Below are 18,513 nucleotides of genomic sequence, written 5' to 3'. Positions count from 1 at the left end.
TAGCTACGAAGCGTCTAACCATTTCTGTTCACCAGGGCATACATTTTGGTGAAAGTTGCAAAGTGCTGGCACGCATGGCTGATTTGTAATGATTTTCTTTAGACTTCAGACGGTTGCTGTAGCACCACCACCAGGACTACTGGTCCACAAAGCCAGTCGATGAAGTTTGGCTAAGGAGCTTCTGGCCGGCCCTGAATAATCTGGCATGGATGAATTAAACATTTTAGGAAAACATGAAACATTTGGCAACATAGAAAGAGATGTTCTGAATGTAATATTTTATTTCTGATTGGTGTTGCCTCGTGATTAGACATTTTCCCATAATAGAGGTTAAAAGTGGTTACAAGTTTTACATGTGTCACCATATTTATAAATTAATTTGTCAGTTATTAGGTGCTGTCAGTGTCTGTAATCTCAATGGATTAAAATGTCGGCGTCAGAGACACACACACACACACACGTATGGCCACACACAAAGGAGTACATAAGCATCTGTCCACAACAACTAGTGCAGTGATTCTTCACCAACCCACTGTAGAGAATCTGTGTCACAAAGAGGGGAACTCTGGAGAATCTGGGTTGCGGCGACTCCATCAATCTCTGTATCCCAACTGGCCACAGCAACTTGTGTAAGATACATGGACTTCCCTGGACCTCCATCTCAATGCCATTGATCAAAAGCATAACAGGCTATCGAGCCTGAGTGAGATAAAGATTCAATTAGTGTCGATTGTATGTTTTCTAATGAAATTTTGAGCACCATTAGCGTCAGATCAAAAAGTGTGGAGAGCAAAGAGTCTGTGTTGAGAGAGAAAAAAGGGAGTTGCAAGGTGGAGGTGCTTAATCTAATCAAGAAAGAGGTGGGTGAGTTGATCTTTGTTTTCAGTTTTTTCCTTTAATCTGGGTGCATATATTTATATATAGCAATGATGCAACTATCCTGATTCATTTTTCCATAAATTGGAAAACAAAACAGTTGGAATAAAGAAAACAATGAAGTAAATATTTACAAGTCGCTGAGATCATAACAGTGGCTCCAGTAATACAGCAGTCAGGAAATTGTGACAAAGCCATCTGGAGGTTTAGGTGCAACTGAAAAATGCCTGCTCTTACTTCCTTTGCTCACACGATCAAACAAACAGAATCTGTCAGTCATATTGCCTCCAATACAATAGTTATTTTTCCTTTCAGTTTCAGGGTGAATGTAATTAAAATTATATCAGTCACCTTGCTAGGATTCAATTACTGTACACACCAACTCCCTCAAAAGGAGTTATCATCATTTTAAGAATGTTTCACGGTTGGTTTTCAAGTTAAAATTCAATCCTCCCCTTCAATATGTTTCAGAAAATTTTAATGACATATCTTCACAGAAAGCTTGGGCACGAGCTCCCAATCAGAGTGAAATGTAACTTAATTCATAATTGCGTCCTTGCTGAATTAGATAACGTGAACATGCTGCACAGCTTGTGCCCTTCAATTGTGCTTGTAGCTCTGAACAAAAAACATTCACCCAGTAAAAGACAGACAGTTTAAGAGATTTTAATGTGCTTTTTCATACAGTATATTGTATGCATATCCAGCATAGCATTTCTCATACATATAACTCTCTTATATCCAGGGAAACGTAGAGCTGAGAGGATGATTAACAGTCAGTCTACCATAACATTATGTCTGCCATACAGGGATGGCACAGCACAGCTGCCTCAGAGGCTCCCTATGTACTCGGAGGGCATAATACTGATTCCAGCTGTTTTCAACCGAATTCTCCAACTGCAAAAAGGAATAACACAGAGAAACAAATATCTAAAAACAATAAGTGTGCTGAGGTTGAGTACATTATTTACAGAAAAAAGCAGACGAAAACAGAAGTTAACAAATACAAAGTTGGAAAATAAGTCAGAGAAATCAGCCATATCCTAACAATCCATAACTCGATTATACTTGATTTAAATCCACAATTCACAGCAGTTTAGAGGCAAAAAACTGTCCCCTGCTTCTTCATCGTAATCAATATGACTATGATTTCCATCATTATCATTATAATCATCATCGGTCATCAACATTGTCTCTTTTTTTTCCCTCTTTGCAGTTCAGTCTCACTTACTTATCCCAAGTAAGGGTGCTCACTTTGGAAGTTGTAGTCCGGACACACTTTTTGAACCAGCTTGTAGTCGATGCTGAAGAAAGAGATGAAGATGCAGATCACCTTGAAGGGTTTGGCACAGAGCCAGGCAGCGTGGGACTGGGTGTGCTCCGTGAAGCAGGTCTGAGAAGGGTCGTACAGGCAGGGTTTGGGCTTCTTGGATCTGTTGGTTTTCTCATACTCCACCCGACAGTTAAAGGTCTTTGTCTCCTTCCGGTTGATGGTGGTCTGCTGGGTCTCCTGGATCTGGACGTTCTGCTGAGTGTGGGGGTGCAGATGCTGGACTACTTCAAACTCCACCACTTTGGTCGGTGGCACGATACTGACCGACACGTTCCCCAGGCTAGACGAGTTGTGGCGGAAGTAAACAGTGAACGTCCCATTAATGTGGTCCACAATCTTCCCTGTCACCAACAAGCTGAACTTCATGGTCTTGACGTTGAAGTAGAAGTCTCCCCAGCCGAAGATCTTCTTGGTCTTCATGGCTGTCTTTTGTGAGGGCTTGCGCTTAGAGCGGTATCCTGTCTGGTCCAGGAGCAGGGACTGGTTCCGGGCCGAGTCGTATGGGTTAAAGAAACTGTAGGTGGGTGGCTTGGATTTCATGGGTGTCTGGTCAATGGAAGTGGAGAAGATACGGGTTTGGTACGGAGGCTTAACCACCCCTCCTGTTGTTCCTCCCACTGTGCCTCCACCCATGCCATACGGAAGAGTCTTCATCACCGACCCCACTGGGCCCAGTTCTGAGAACTCCACCTGCTTCTCCAACCCTTGGACCTGGAGAAAAGAAAGCCAGATAAAAGAAGAAGAAGAAAACATTATTCACAACGGGCCAAAGACTATTCAATTTAAATTTTCACATATTCTGCAGGAGAAAAAGCAACAGCCGTTTGAGTTTAATCTCTACTTAAATGTTTTGTCAACACCACAGTTTGCCACAACTTGTAAAATACAACTGTAATGATGTTAAAACAAACTGGCAGTAGTTTAAATTGTATTAAAAAGCCAGATTGCTGATTGTTTGGGAAATGAAAATGAACGATAACTGATCAGGCGGGAATTCGACCCAGTTAAGGGAAACCAATTCGGGATTCATATCTGTCTTAATCCTTGCAATGTCTGTCCCGCATCAGCCACAGTGCTGCATTGTGGAGCAGTTAAAAGGTTCTGCACCTTGCTCAAGGGCACTTATTACACTGTGGGCAATATACGATGCATGTAATACCAGCCCTGACAAAGCCAGAATACACTGCTCTCAGTCCTGGAAGTTGAACCAGCAACCTACAACCTTTAAGCCACGCTGAAGACATCAGCTATTCAGAAATTTACATTCAATTTGATCTGGACAAAAAAGCAATGTCCCATTTCATTTCACACACATTATCATAATCCGAAGTGTTGTATAGGTCACTCCTCTTTTTACCTCACGTGATTTGTTCTTCCCCGAGCATCCAAATTGTTGGATGTTTTATATTTCATCCCTTGAATTCAAGAAAACAAAACCATCTATTTTTGTTAACACACTTTAATTTTGTTGTCAGTGTTGCTCCGGAGAGAAAAACAACTCAGCATGTAAGGTAATGGATGTGAGCCGCTGTTAGTTCAGACAGCTTTCTGCCTTTAATCCACAGCCTATTGGTTATTCGCCGGGCTGATTGACTAGAAGTCTTCCTCTGCTCTCTTTCATGTCTCATCAATCACATCACTGTCATGCTACCATCCATATGTATATATGAGCACACTTTAAAACACACACACACTGGAGCACACAGGCGCATTTGCGCACATGCAAATTTCAAGCTCAAAGCTGTCATGAAGTGACAGCGAGAAGTATTACAGCTATTCGGAGGGGTTACATGTGGATCCCCTGAGGATGCATTTGGATAGAGTTATAAACTGTTCTAGTAGATAAACAAACCAAAAAATAAATGAAAACAGCCTTTCAAAACAAGTTCAGGATCAGATCTTTGTGTCTTCTCATGCAAGGACGTCTGCCTTCATTCTTATCCAGGGCAGTGGAACCGACAGGTTTGTGCCAAAGCGCTCCTCATCTTTCATCAATCACTGAACCTAATAATAACTCCATATTGCTATTCGCAGAGGCAACAGTGCAGCGCTCAATACAGCTCCTAATGTATTCAGCCATTCAATTAATGTATCTATGTCTGTTGGCCATTCATTAACATGCCCGCAGAGCTGATTTCTACGTAGATTGATTGAGGGGAAAATAACTGAAAGTTTATTGACTACTGGAGGAATGAATCACCAAAAAATGACAGGTGCTGATAAATGACCAGTGACTGGGATAATGACCCACTGAAGATTTTTAACAGACCTCAACTCCCTTTGGTGTCATGACAGGGGGCCGATGCAGTGGTCTTGTAATTTTAAGCTGGTGAATTGGTGATGTGAGCCGACTTTGGCGCTGACAGGTAGGAATAAGCCACAGTTGATGGCAGAAAAACACCACAATATGTACAGCAACAAACAGTGTGTTGCTAGATAGGGACTTCCTGTGAACGCGCTGTCAGCAGTGCTGTCAGCTAGCTCCATGTGTTGCCATCTGTCAGACTAACACTCTGCTGGTGCAGTCCTAATCATTTCTCTTGCGGATGGCACGGAGCTCGAACTAGCACCATCATCATAATCCTTAACAATCTTCAGCGGCAACATCACGCTAGGAACCTCAACCTAACCTTCAGGGTCAACTGTATGAAGCTCAAAAATTATTTTGTGAAGGGGTCTGAGGTCGGCGCGGGTCTTTTTCAAGGGGCGAAAAGCAACACAGTCAGCAACTTTAATAAACATTGATTGAGTGGAAAAAGATGAGTATGGAGAGAAGGCTTCTTCTTCTGTGGCACGAAAGTAATAAAATGCCAACAGAAACCAATGACTAGATGGACTTTCTATTAGCATAAATATGAAAAAAAAATGTGTGCTGGACAGTAAATCCATTTAAAGGGTGAGGATTTGTTAGAAGAAATATCAGATATTTTTTCTCGACATGAAATCCATATGCTATAGACTTTTTGCAAAACAGCGGATGTTCGCTATAAGGTCACATCAGGCTGCCGCAACTGGCAAGAGATTGACGGTTTGAAAAATACAGCTTCATGCTTTTTCTTCCTCCTCAGCCTCTATTCAGTTAGGTTACAATACGTGAGAAGTAATTCTAAACCAAAGGGATGTTGCTGAGGATGATAAAGAGGCTCTAAATCTCTGTGGTGCACACAGTAGATAGATACACTGTATTTACACACTGAGCAACTCAACTAGAGAGCATATTTTAGTCCCATACATGCATGTATTTAATTTACTTTAGTTACTTTTATCTAAATATACTGCAATTCTGGGAAAAGCATAGATTAGCAGGCAAATTACCTCAGATGTATTTTTTTACTCTCTGCTATCTTATGTATCAATTTAGTCCTATTTATGCTTATGCTTAAACGTCTTCATAAGAACGTAAAGTATCAAAGTAAGTATTGTTTCAATTGCATAAAAACTGAAATTACAGACATGCTGTGTGTAACTTTAGGAGAAGATACGGTATATAGTAGAGGCTTGTTTAGGAAACAGAAGGTAACCTTTGTAATGATTACCACCTGGGAGATGTGTATCACATTTTGTTTGAATGTTAAGCATGCAAGCATAATGAATAACAGGAAAAGGTGCTTGACATACTATTTGAATTGGCCATTTATGGTTAAGTATATTTTGCAATTACAATGGGATAAACCAAAGATTATATGCAAATTACGTGTGTTCTTCAAAAATGTTTTGTCTCTGATGAGGTAATTCATGTTCGCTAGCGCCTTTGTGAGGCAGTACTTAGTGACAGCGGTGCTTTGAGTTAATGCTAAAATCCCCATAACATACAAATGAAAACGTCATTAGTCTTGCAGGTATTTCGTCAAAAACGTAAGTACTGGATGAACTAAACTGACCCGCCTTGCGAGAAAGGGATGGATGGACGGACGGGCAACCCAAAAACATAATGCCTCCGGCCGAATAAGGCTTCTATATACAAAGTTATTACACATGCATGTCTGTACCAAAATGAATGGCAATCCATTCAATTTCTCTCGAGGCGTCTTACAAAAAAGTGAACCAGATGGTGGTTCTAGAGGACAAATCAGGAGATCATGAAGGTCATTAAGATGTATCCTCTGGGGACCATGAATCTCTTTACAAAATGTCATGACAGAACGCTAGCATGGCTTGTTATCTGAATCCGATAAAGGTAAAAGTTGTGCTCCCCAAAGAAGCTACACAACACAGTGGCTTTACCTTTCCGATCTCTTTTATCACATTCGATATAAAACTGTGCCATAAGAAAAAACAGCACCTTTGACAGAGACAAACCATCTCAGGGTTGTGTGAATTTTACCCATTCAGACCACTGCAATAACTAAATAAATGTAAAAGAAAACTTGACTTGGGGGGGTGCCTTGGGTTCTTCCAAGCTGCAAAGTTCCCCACATAGTGAAGCTTTACACACATCAACACGGCTTTAGTGTTTCCTCCATTTAAGATTGAGATTCCTGTTTGGGAGCATGAGATGGAAAAAGTATAGTGGTGGACTTATACATATGTATGATATAGGCAACTCAATAACAGCACAATCATAGAAAGAACAATCAGATTACAGAGCTTGGGAGATAGAGGGAGATAGTGAAGAAAATGTTATTAGCGGAGAAGTGAGATGAACAGCGGAGAGGGAGTAAGGAGATCTTGTACATTTTCTAGGAACAGGGAGCATTAATCATCGATAACTTCATTTGGAAGTTCATATGAGCAAAAAAGCATCTTCAGTTGCTGCTTAGATGGGACGCCTATAACCTAGCTGGAAGTACATGCGAGAATGAAATGTAGGAGATGTTCAATGAGGAGATTATGAGTGTAGCTCAGAGTGAGTGACAGAAAAAGTAGACACACATATTGGCAGATAGAGAAGGGCTCGGAGAGAGAAAGAGAACGACAGAATGGAGCGGTGAAGGGATTCACACATGCTTATTAAATAACAGAAGGTCAGATGACTCTCTAGAATTTACTGCTGAAACCCGACATATCACATGCCACCACAATTAAGATCTCTTTTCATCATTAAGAAAGCATTGGATCAATGGTAGCGCCTCTGCTCGCCCTTTCTTTCACACTCTCTCTGTCTATCGGGTATCTGATCCTCCGTCGGGCAGTTCGCTCTCTCACCTTCATCCATAACTTCCACACCTCCTTGATAGCGAGAGTATTCAGAGGGAATGGACCTCGCTTACCGGCTCCCCAACACACATCCGACTTCCTCTCCCGCCTCCCGCCCTCCGATCCTTCCCCTCCAGAAGGACTGATGAGAAAATGAAAGCTACTTGTCTCAGAGCTCTCTCTCCCAGGCTTGTTTCTTTGTTTAATTGGAGTTTTATTGGTGACAATCAATTTATTTCTATCTGTGCTCCAGGCTGCATCGATCTGCTGTCACAGAGAAGAGTCAAATGTACAGTTCCACTCCCACCACACTACAGACTCTGATGCCAGCTACTGACTTTTACTACTTTACTGCTTGTTGTGATTAGAAGCAGAAATGGATTTTGGTCTTTCACATTTTTCAGGTTAACCTCATAGTTCCTTGAGAGGAGTAAGAGAGGCTGCAAACTATTAATACGCAGTGAGAGGAGACACATTCAGGATGAGATGTTGAATGCACATCAGTTTTTACTTTGAAGTCACTGTTTACCTTAAACGCTCCCAAATGCCATTAATCTGTTCAAGCTGATGGTGGAAAAGCCTAACATCTTACGTTATCTTAAGTTATCTTACTGTAGTTCTGGACTTCAAGGATGACTTTGTTCTTTAACTACACCATTGATACTAAGGTATGAGTTGTGTTGTAAGACCCTGCAATCTCAATGACTTTCATCTCAGCTATATCATTTCTATTTTGGACATTTAGATACTCAGTGGTGGAAAGTAAGTAAATAAATGTAACTGTCCTTAAGTACAATTTTGAGTTATTACTTGTACTTTACTTGAGCATCTCCATTTTATGCTACTCTACTGCTATACATTTAGATCACTACACTTGTTTGGCAACATTAGAAGCAGCAAGAATGCTAAAAACGTTCATCTGGCTTGTAGTCCATGAATGTGATTCATCTGTGTGTTGGAGTTAGTTGATGGATAGCTGTTGCAATAGCCAACTGTTTATTGTTATTGTACTGTTACTTAACAGCTTCAAGTGGATTTCTACCTGGAGTAGGGCCAAAACTGGATTTGCATTTTAGCCTGGGAGAACCAAGAAGCGTCTGGTAGACAGAGGCACACTTGGAGATCTGAAAGCCTTCAGTCGGCCACAGACAGGCAGGTCTGCAATAGGTGAACAAACTGAATCAAGCAGCATGACATCTACAACAGTTATTCAACTGTTGGGAACCTAGAGGAGCGTGTTTGGGTTATCAGCATCTAAGAAACTAAATTCTTGACATCAATAGAATTATTAATGTCAGTAACAATTATTAATGATTATTAATAATAACGGGGCACCACCCTGCGAACAGGGACCAATAACCAAACAATAAAACTAAGTCTCATAATTAGCGTTCACTCATAATGTCAATAGTCTGAGTACTATTACACATTCAGAGTGAAAGTGAAGGTTTAAGTTCGAGCACAGGCCACCACATCCAGTTATTATTACACACATATGCACAAGTAATCACAGACGACTGCTCTTTAAAATATAACAGAGTTTATTAAATCAAAATAATAAATGATCAAATCAAGTACTATCAAAATCAACAAACACTATCATACAATTATATATCTAATACCTAAAGTCAAATGAATAAAGTGGGGTAAGGATATGTATATAGATATATGTACATGTGTGTGTGTGTGTGTGTGTGTGAGTGTGTGGAAACGAAAGGGGGGGGGAGCTACTCAAACCGTGATGGTACGTAACCTAAAAAGGGGCGTGTGAACCTACAAGCAAAGATGGCGGAGTCTATTGACCCGCGACAAGATAGCTGAGAGGTGGCTACGTGTAACCACGTGGGGCGGCGCACAATGTGGGTTGGGACAATAGATTACGCGACCACGTGTCTGAGAGGTTCACCCAAAATCAGTGAATCTAACTATGTGTGTGCGGGTTAGTAGGAAGAGAGGGAGAGAGAGAGAGAAGCTCTGAGCGCGGTGCTCAGCGCTGCAGTGAGAATGTGAGGAACAGCTGATCACTCGTAAACTCTGTGGTCGGATTCTGAACCGACCGGTCACGCTTGTACGGTGATAGTTGCGGTTCCAGATCTCACTCACAGAGCCGATTTAAAGAAGAGAGAATAAAACCAAACAAAATAAAATAGTCCCCAAAACAAAACACATCTTTATCACTGCGGTGAGATGCGAGTATTGCTCTCGTATCACCCCGAAACTCGGTCGGCGAGACGAGGTTCCGCCACCGTGGTTTTGGTCTTTGAAGTGATAAAATCACAACCTCCACATCCACTAGCAGCGACGGATCTAATGCAAACAGTTACATCAGGAAATACACAATATAACGGGACTCCGTGGTCCGCGATGCTTGCGCAATAACACGTTATAACACGACAGTAACTTAACGTAACAAGATACAGGAATAACAACGACATAACAAATAGGCTAAATTAAGCTAATGCTAAGTTAAGCTAAGCTAGGCCCAGATACCAGTAACTCTTACTTGTAGAAGCTTCGTTCGGTAGGGTACGTTTCCCGTGGTGGGGATCACTCGGTCCTCAAGTAGCCGCTGGCTCTCGGTGGCGCGGCCTCGGGGCTGGCTGGCGCAGACTCGGCCTCCTCGCTGCAGAGAGGGGCTTTTTAACTTCGGCTGAGGGACGAGGTTTGGGTCGTCCTTCCCGGAAATCTTCGGCGAGGAAATATTGTTACCTTCTGCCGGCGGTGTGTACACAAAAAGGGTGGGAGAACGGGGCATAGGAGTTATCCGTTCTCGCACTACAGGATCCAAAACTCAAAATAAAACACAGTCTGTTCGACCAGCGAATGTTACATGTGACCTGATAGGATTTGATGAGGCCGCGGTTCCTCGTGGATCTTCTTGTCCCCTGGACGAGTCCGGAGTGAAGAGGCCTTGTGGACCTCCTGACACCAGCGTGTGTCCGGGGTGAAGAGAGCCTTGTGGATTTCCTTACACCAGCGGTGTCTGGACGGAAGAGAAAGAATTCTAGCTGTGCTCAGGCTTATAAACCAGGTGGCACAACCAGTGGGGGGGCCCTTTCTTGGCCAATGAGGGACCAGCATCAGGTTTCTGCTGGAGCTGGAGGGTGTGGTCATCCGGCATGAGGTTTCTTGTAGACCCCATGTCAGGCGTTTTGGTGAAAGGAAGGAACATGGCTGCTCCTTTGTTTGAAAAGCACGTGTGAAGGTCTCAGCCAGCCAGGACAGCAGGGTCAGATCCCAACACAACTCAAGAAAGCTAATTTCAATGTTGGAGTTACCAAAACATCGCAGGGTGTCCCGGCTCACCTTTGGGGTGATGGGTAAGGACCTAAGACCTCCAGAAGAAGCGCGGCGTACATGTGCTTTGGGCATTTACAGTTGTTCTATCATCATAGACGCCTCCCTGTAGCACCTCAGGGCAGACCCATAGGTCTCATCCCAGGGACTACAAATCCCATCTGCCTCATGAACATAACAGGAAGTGACGAAGAACGCCTGGGCCAACACAACCTGGAGCTGAACGGTTTGTCTTATAGATAGAGCAGTCTACAGACATATAAGATATAAGTTGAACCTATGGCTATTTGATTAAAGGACATTTCATCATTTTTTACAAAGTGCTCATGGTTGTATAAGGCAAATAAGTCAGAGAAAGCTGAATTGAACATATTTAGGAGTTGGTAGTGTGGTACTGTGGCTCAGACATTTTACCAGCAGTGACTTGACTCTGTTTTGACAACGATCATATAATAAAAAGATTCCAAAAAAAATCAGAGAACTGAAAATGACATTTAATTAGAAAAAGCAAAAATAAAGCCAGGAGGAAAAAAGATAAACCAGTAGGGGGAAAATGGAGAGAGAGAGAGGGAGAGAGAGAGGGGGGAAAGAAGAAAAAGAAAAGGCAGTAAAAGCGATTTCGCAGTCCAGTGGTGTCGCTGGATTATCATGAAAATGAAAGCTTCTGAGTCAGGGAGTATCAGGGAGAAAGGAAATGGAGCCGAGACAGATAACACAGTAAGGGAGAAGAAGAAATACGAATAAGAGGACGAGTGTAGAGAAAGCAGAGAAGTGTGTAAAACAATGTGAGGGGAAAGTGCAAAGAAAGAGAGAAAAGGTAAAAAGACAATATATATACGACACACAGTGAGATTATGAGTGCAATAAGACAAAAATGAGAATCACTTCACCCCCATAGAGAATAATCAGAGGTTTCTTGAGAAGTAATATCTGTAATATTGTTTCGAGAAGACCAGCTCAGCTCTCAAATATTTTTCTGTTAAAGTTTTTCAGGCAAAATGTTAAAAGTATGCTGGTTGATCTTGACTAAAGTTTCATATAGGAGAATATGTACTTTCTGTATAGATCAACATCTTGTAGCATATACAGCAAATACAGCTTTATTAAAGTTTTGTTTGGATCAAGCATCAACTGAGGAAGGAAGAAAGAAGTGAGACGGTACTCTCTGCCATCTACCGTCTGGATAAGAGGATTTGTGAAGGTATTGTGTGCTAGCTTAAGTGTTATATGATGACAATATTGCACAATATTGCAGACGCCACTTAGATTGGACTGAAAAGGGAAATGTAGAAATCCCCGGTTGGCATGCAAAGTAACACGTGCAGTAATACATTTAACATGTGTCGCAATGCAAACCTTCAAGACAATTTTCTGTCTCTGTTACTTTTATGTCTCAATCAGCATCTTAAATTTACCTAAAATAAACATTAAAGAGATTTGTATTTGAAAATGTTAGAATATTTGTACTAGCCATATAAACTCACCATCCCTAATCAAGCAACAAGAGACAGCCAGAAGAAAGAAAGTCTGCAACAGAGATCCAGTGGAGGCAGATGTTCGGACACAATATATTGCTTTACAGGGTTTATGTTTACCTTCACTATGTTACGTATAATTCTATGTCCTGCTGTGAATCTTTGCGCTTGTGTGTGTGTGTGTGTATTCTATGTCTTTAAGTTCTAGGTGCAGCTCCCTGATGAGTGATTGAGGGCACCTGGATGAAGGTGTGGGTTTTACCTATATAAGCGCCTCCTTGCGCCGCCCTTGCTCTCTCTCATCTGCCTGGCACCAGACCCTGGTCTTCAGTTAGATTTGCACATTACGGGTTATTTGTGTCCTATAATGAACTGGCACCTGTGGTTTTTGAATCTAACTTGGTGTTGTGTTGTGTCTCTCCTTGTGTTGCGACTTCCGAGCCGGTCGTAACGTAATGGGGGCTCGTCCGAAGCTCAGTTAGCCTTAGGTCATTTTTTACTCCTAGACTTAGTTAGTAGGTTCAGGCTGATGTCACCACTTAAGGTAGAACTTTTATTTTTCTCTTTTTGAGCTTGCCTGGTTAAGAAAGCCTGCGGGTGTTGGAGAGACCAGCACCACTTTATTGTTTTTGGTGCGGTAACCCTGGGGTGGCCCCTGGCGTGCCCGGGAAAGCCGACGAAGACTAGTTGAGGTTTAGCCAGATATAATTACAGTTTTCTTAGAGGAAACCAGGTAAGGCCTTTGTTCTAACATGCTGTACACTGTGTGAGTAGTAAGAGTGGAGACATTTTCTTTGTTGTGCACACTAGCTGTTGTTAAATGCTAGGCTGTAGTTTTGTTCTTCTTTGAACCCTGATTCGTCTGGCTGGCTTAGTAAGCCAGTGCTCATGCTTTTCTATTATCTGTGTGAGCTTCGTGTTCAGGTAGTCGCATGCTTCTTGCAGGGACTACATTTTGTGGAACCTACTTTCTTCTCAGTGGAGATAGAAAAGTAGTGTTTAGAATTTCAGTGTATCGTAGGGGTAAGAGTAATGTTGACACTATTTCTATACTGTGTGGCCTGAAATAGTTAAGTAACTGCTCTTGTATAGACAGCCTAGTGATTGGTGCATTTTAATTACTCTGATTTTGTGTAGGCAAGCTGTGTTGTTTGGTAGCACTGGTTCTGTGTGGTAGTATTACTTTGTGTTAGTGGTTTGGCTTACTTAGGGGGGAGCCCATTTTTTTGGTGCGCTACCTTGTAGAGATTTGCTCCACATAAAGTTGATTTTCAAGAGATCAGTGAAGGTCCTACAATAGAGCAGCTGGCTCAATGTACCAAAACCCAGCTCATGTCTATTGCAGAGCAGTACCATCTTGAAATTGCTCAAACGTCCCTTAGGAAAGGTCAACTTAGAGCTAAGGTAGTCACTGCACTCATTGAAGGGGGAGTATTGCACCGTGAATCTAGTCAGCTTGATGAGGAGCGGGGCTTACATGTGTCTGCTGGTTTGACTGTTGGGAAGACGGAACAAGTAATAAAGAAATGCCTCACTACAAAGACAATCTACCACCTTGCTAAAAGTCACCATAATACTCTGCAGTGGACACATCATGCCCAAAGACCGTCATAGATTGAAAGCTATAACACAGCATTTTGCTTTCTTGTCAAGATTGAGATGAGAAGGTGGTCATAACTCTCTAATCTTTCCTACCGGCAGCATCTAGTTAGCTTAGCACAGTTCCACGATAGAGTGCTGCAGAGAAGACATATTTTTGTAGTTAGCGTCACACTCCAACAAAAAGCCAATGGGATTTTTCCCATAATGTCGTAGAACAAAACATTAAAATATCTTAATCGTGTGTTAACCAGACCTTATTTCAGCCATCTCATAAAAAAAAAAGCAATGAATTTAAGATGAGAGAACGTAAGTGCAAAAATGATGATTCACTTAAAGGTTTTTCGGACTCAATCCTGCAGTCTACTGCAGAAAACAACCTACCAGCACCTTTAAAACCCACAAATCAACAGATTATATCTTGTTTGTTTAATCCATACAAAAACAAAGGTGCATATACAAAAAATGTTGGGGTAATGTGCTTGGTCGGTAGCAGTAACTTCTTAAAGTGACAACAAACACTAGGCTAGCTGTGTCTAGTCTTTATGGTTAGCTACGGTAACTGGCTGAGGGCTGAAGCCATATACTGAGGACAAACATGACAGTGTTTTCGATCTTCTTACCTAAGTCACGGTACACAAAAGCAAATAAGCATATTTCCCAAAATGTCAAACTATTCCTTAAAACATACCCCTCTTTGCCACAATCTGACTATTTTTACTGTTGCTCATCAAGATCAATGCAGTTACGTTTCAAACTCTCTACGCATCATAAATTGTCAACTATCACACTCGGCCGTAAAGCACTTGCCTGATATCAGACAGAATTGTCAACTCAGTTTCCATCTTCAGTCTGACATTGCATCCAATCTATTGTTTTTTTCGATTTTCCTAACTAATCAATCAGTAGAAAATAACATATCTGCTTGAATCTAACGTCATTTTAAGTTGACATAGATGCGTAGACCCACTGGTTTTGCCGGGTTTTTATGAGTAGAGCAGAGAAAAGTAAATACAAACTACGATGTTGGGTGATATTGAGACAACATGCCGTCGCCAGCGCACAGCTTAGCGATGCTTCACAACAACTTGACAATGATGATGTACCCCCCCGGTGCTTATTGGCTAATTGATAGCCCCACCGCTGCGCTCATTGGCTCAATTGCTTTTTAACCGAGGAACCACTGTTTCATCTCACGATGCAGATTTAAAGGTCTGGACCGAGCAAGTAAACTACTCCAGGGCACATCAGTATCGCCGTGCAGTGAATTACATATTTAAAAGTAACAGCCACAACCAAACACTGGAGGTATGGAGGACGAAATGAATGCTGCCTCTAAAGCACAAGGTGATAAAGTGAGGTTATATACTCACATAGATTGACTGCCCTAAACAGACCATACCGCTCTCTTCAACGCCACCTCTTACGAAAACAAGGTGGGATTATGGAGCTATGTAAGATATTAACCCAGGAGACTGCACAATTACCCCCTGAACATGAATCACTGCCACATAAGCACACATTCAGTGCCAACATTGTGAGTGGGAGTTTTCAGTCACGTACGGTTAACCAATGCTGCTGCTGCCAAATCAGAGAAAACATGAATCCCAAATGTTACAACCTAATTTAAATTCTTCGGAACGCTACAGTCCTCCAAGAAACTAAGAAATCAAAATGTAGCAACAATGCTTTAGGAACATCAGTCAGGCTTTGGTGTATTTATATACGTAAGGTTAATGTTGGTCACTATGAGGGATATTGATAGCAGTAAAATAGTAACTTGACACCTTGTGGCTGGATTGGCGTCCTCAGGGCATACAGTAATGCATGTGGCAAGGTAGGCTGTGTCAGTGGTCACTCTCATTGAAGGATAACATGCACTTTAACTCTATAATCATTGACATTCATTTCATTTAAAAGGTGCAAGATCCAGGATTGGGTGATTGTTTTCAATGAGAGTGAAGCTTTTTGCACGTTGCTTTTGCGTTGCTGAGCGCTTTGCGTTTTTCTGCTCAATGCGCCTGCGTTTTTTATAAAGCAGCACGCTGAATGCCTCGAGTTCAATTGGAAAAGTACTTCGATTTTTTTGTCATTGTGTTGACATTTTCTGGAACTATATGACTTTACCAAAAGACGTTTCGGGTTGTTTTCATTAATGTAAACTGTACTATTATTAGGTAGCGTACAGTTCATGGTTTGGGTTAAGCCAATGTTAGCAAAAAAAAAAGATAAAGCAAACTGCAAAATGCAAAATGTTAGGGCCTGATCTGCCTGATCAGGCCCTAACAATGAGGTCACTCATTTTGTTGAAATATCTATAGAAAATAAAATTACAAATTGTGGCGTGGTGAACTACTTGATTCTTCCCTCACCTTTTAGTCTGTGTTTTAGAATCAATTACCAAACAGGACTGTGAAAACACAGCTAAGACCTCATGGCTTCTCTCACATCTCTCTGTACCGTCTATGCTGATCGGTGGACAAGGGAGGCAGTGAATACAAACCGCAGTATGCTTTATCTATAAAGTCATTAGAAGATTTTGCACTCAGGAGCCTGACTTTGGTGGTCATAGATCAACTGTGTCCAGGAGTCCTCCTTGTTCCTCCTATCTCACTGATCACATCAGATCAGCATGCCGGGGTGTTTTTTGCCTGGCTGGCTGGGTGGGCAGACTTCCCACGTCTCCAGTGATGCCACGGCACCTGATCAATCACCCGAGGCAACTCTTTGGGGACCCGTCGGAGAGGAAGGGAGGGACGACGGAGCGGGGAGGCATTGGTGGATTGAGGGTGTCTCGTTTGCATGCGGGATGGCAGGCAATGCATCAAAAGATGACAGCTATCCCATTCTTCCTTAAACAAGAGTGGTGAGACTCTCGCTGGCTGTGCCTTAACTTTAATCATTCATCTAAATAACTGTTGCAGAAGTCTGAGGGGGCCGCAGCCAGGCAGGCTGCCATGGGCGTGGGGAATATGAAAACTGACGTTGCGCTACTGAATTGCTCATTTGTAAATGTGTAAACATATATTTGACTCAGATTGCAAAAGCACAAAAGCACTTGTCCTCATCACCCACAACCCTCCCCCTTCCCTCCCTCTCTCATAGATTTATGTATTAAACTAGTTTGAAATTCATCAAGGTTAGACTGAGCAGGTTCGGAGGAGGTGCAGGGTTCTCAAGCTCTGGCAGCATGAGCGACGTGTCGAGCGGCTAAGTGACAGTGATTGATGCCCTCTTTGTTTCGCAACTTATCAAGCGCATATACACACACGCTCCGCAAACCGATAAACAGCAGAAACATTGGAGATAAATAAAGAATCAAATAAACACAGGGGAATAGTAAAAAAGAAGAAGAACCCCCCCGGACTATCTGCATAATGACTAGACGAGATGGAAAGAAGGAGGGAAGAGAGGCAGTGATTCCCAGCGGGTGAAACTGAGCCTGAGACGTCTGTTGGTGGGATACAGGGACACATGGGCCTGTGACGACTCCGACAAGTCACCCAGGCGGCAAAATAAAGCCCGGCTTCCTCCCAGTGCTCATCAGTAGGAGAGCTGGATGACGGATGGACTGGCGCTGGGCGCAACGCGAGCGTGTCAGAGTTACTCACCATAATAAAGACCTGCTCCCTTTCCTTTGCTTTTTTTTTTTTTTTTTACACCAGCCTGCGGTCTCACTGCCTACAACCCATTTAATTTCATTTTAATCTGCCGTTGTTTATCTTCCTTCACCCCTCAATTCCTTCATCCTTCCTTTATTCCATCTCTGATCTGTATTCCATCCCTTAGTTTCTTTCATGATTTCCCTGCATCCTTCCACATCTTTATCCGTCCAACCATGACTGGCTCCAGATTTTTGCTTCCTTAATTCTTTTCTCTTAGTCCTTTCTTTCCAGCATCGTTCTTTTTTTCCATCCTTTTCTCCAACAACTGATTCACAAAATCATCCTGACACTTGATCCATTCCCTCCTTAGGCGCATCCTTCCCTGTCTACATCCACACATCCTTCCTTCTACCTCCAATCCCTCCATCCTTCCATTCCTCATCTCATGTCTCCATTACCAAAGTCATAAACCGTTAAAAGATGCACCTTTCACTCCACCCCTCCATTCGACCTTCCTTCCCACTTTCCTTTCATCTTGCTGCCAGGGCCTCCCAGTCTGTCTCCCTGATTTGGGAGTCAGCCGACTTTTGGGACGTAAAAGGATGATTAGACAAAGATGAAAAGACTAAGTGTTTCCATTTCTGCTGCTTCCCTGCTGTGAAGGATGCTCTCCATGCTTTAGGAGCTTAGCCGAGTGGGGCCATGCAGTGGGGCAAAGCTCAAACCTGCGAGGAGATGCGTGGCTCTCCAGTTTCGGGCACACTGTCTTCACCGGGGCTGATGGCAGAGTTAATTGGAGAGAAAACAGTAGGAGGTGCCAATGAATAAAACTCCTCAGAGGTGCTGGCAGCAGGACACGGCGGCATCCCCCTTTCACTTCAAGGTTATGCACACACACTGAAACACACACCTGCTACTGACTCTGAAGCGACAGACAAGGTTCCTGTAATATAATTTGCATAGAAAGCATAAGATTAGCTCCGCTTTATTCTGTGCAAGAAATTTGATTAAAAGGAGCTGGAAATAACACGATAGATAAGATAAATGAAGATAAGATAACACACACACACATTCGAGCGCACAATATATGGCAAGTTTTCTCCTCTACTGCCTTTTGGATGCCTTTGCCAGTGTATAAATCACCCAGCTTCAAGGACGCAGCACTGGGACCCCTAACTGGGATCTTTCACAT

At 42.4% G+C, this 18,513-nt stretch overlaps 1 protein-coding gene across 1 annotated transcript; it reads right to left on the bottom strand.

The window, feature by feature from the left end:
- Window positions 1–2,107: 2,107 nt before the first annotated feature.
- On the bottom strand, window positions 2,108–18,187 carry nxph4 (neurexophilin 4). The gene is made up of 2 exons (XM_076111173.1): window positions 18,047–18,187; window positions 2,108–2,920 (listed from the first exon to the last, which is right to left on the bottom strand). Exons 1-2 carry the CDS (start codon window positions 18,185–18,187, stop codon window positions 2,108–2,110), a joined length of 954 nt encoding a protein of 317 aa, XP_075967288.1.
- Between the last annotated feature and the right edge of the window lie 326 nt (window positions 18,188–18,513).

Source organism: Anarhichas minor, unplaced genomic scaffold (genome assembly GCF_050575085.1).
Source record: "Anarhichas minor isolate MPS153535 unplaced genomic scaffold, ASM5057508v1 ptg000043l, whole genome shotgun sequence".
Taxonomy (NCBI): domain Eukaryota; kingdom Metazoa; phylum Chordata; class Actinopteri; order Perciformes; family Anarhichadidae; genus Anarhichas; species Anarhichas minor.
Note: the sequence above shows the minus strand (reverse complement) of the source record. Positions and strands in the feature narration are given on the sequence as shown.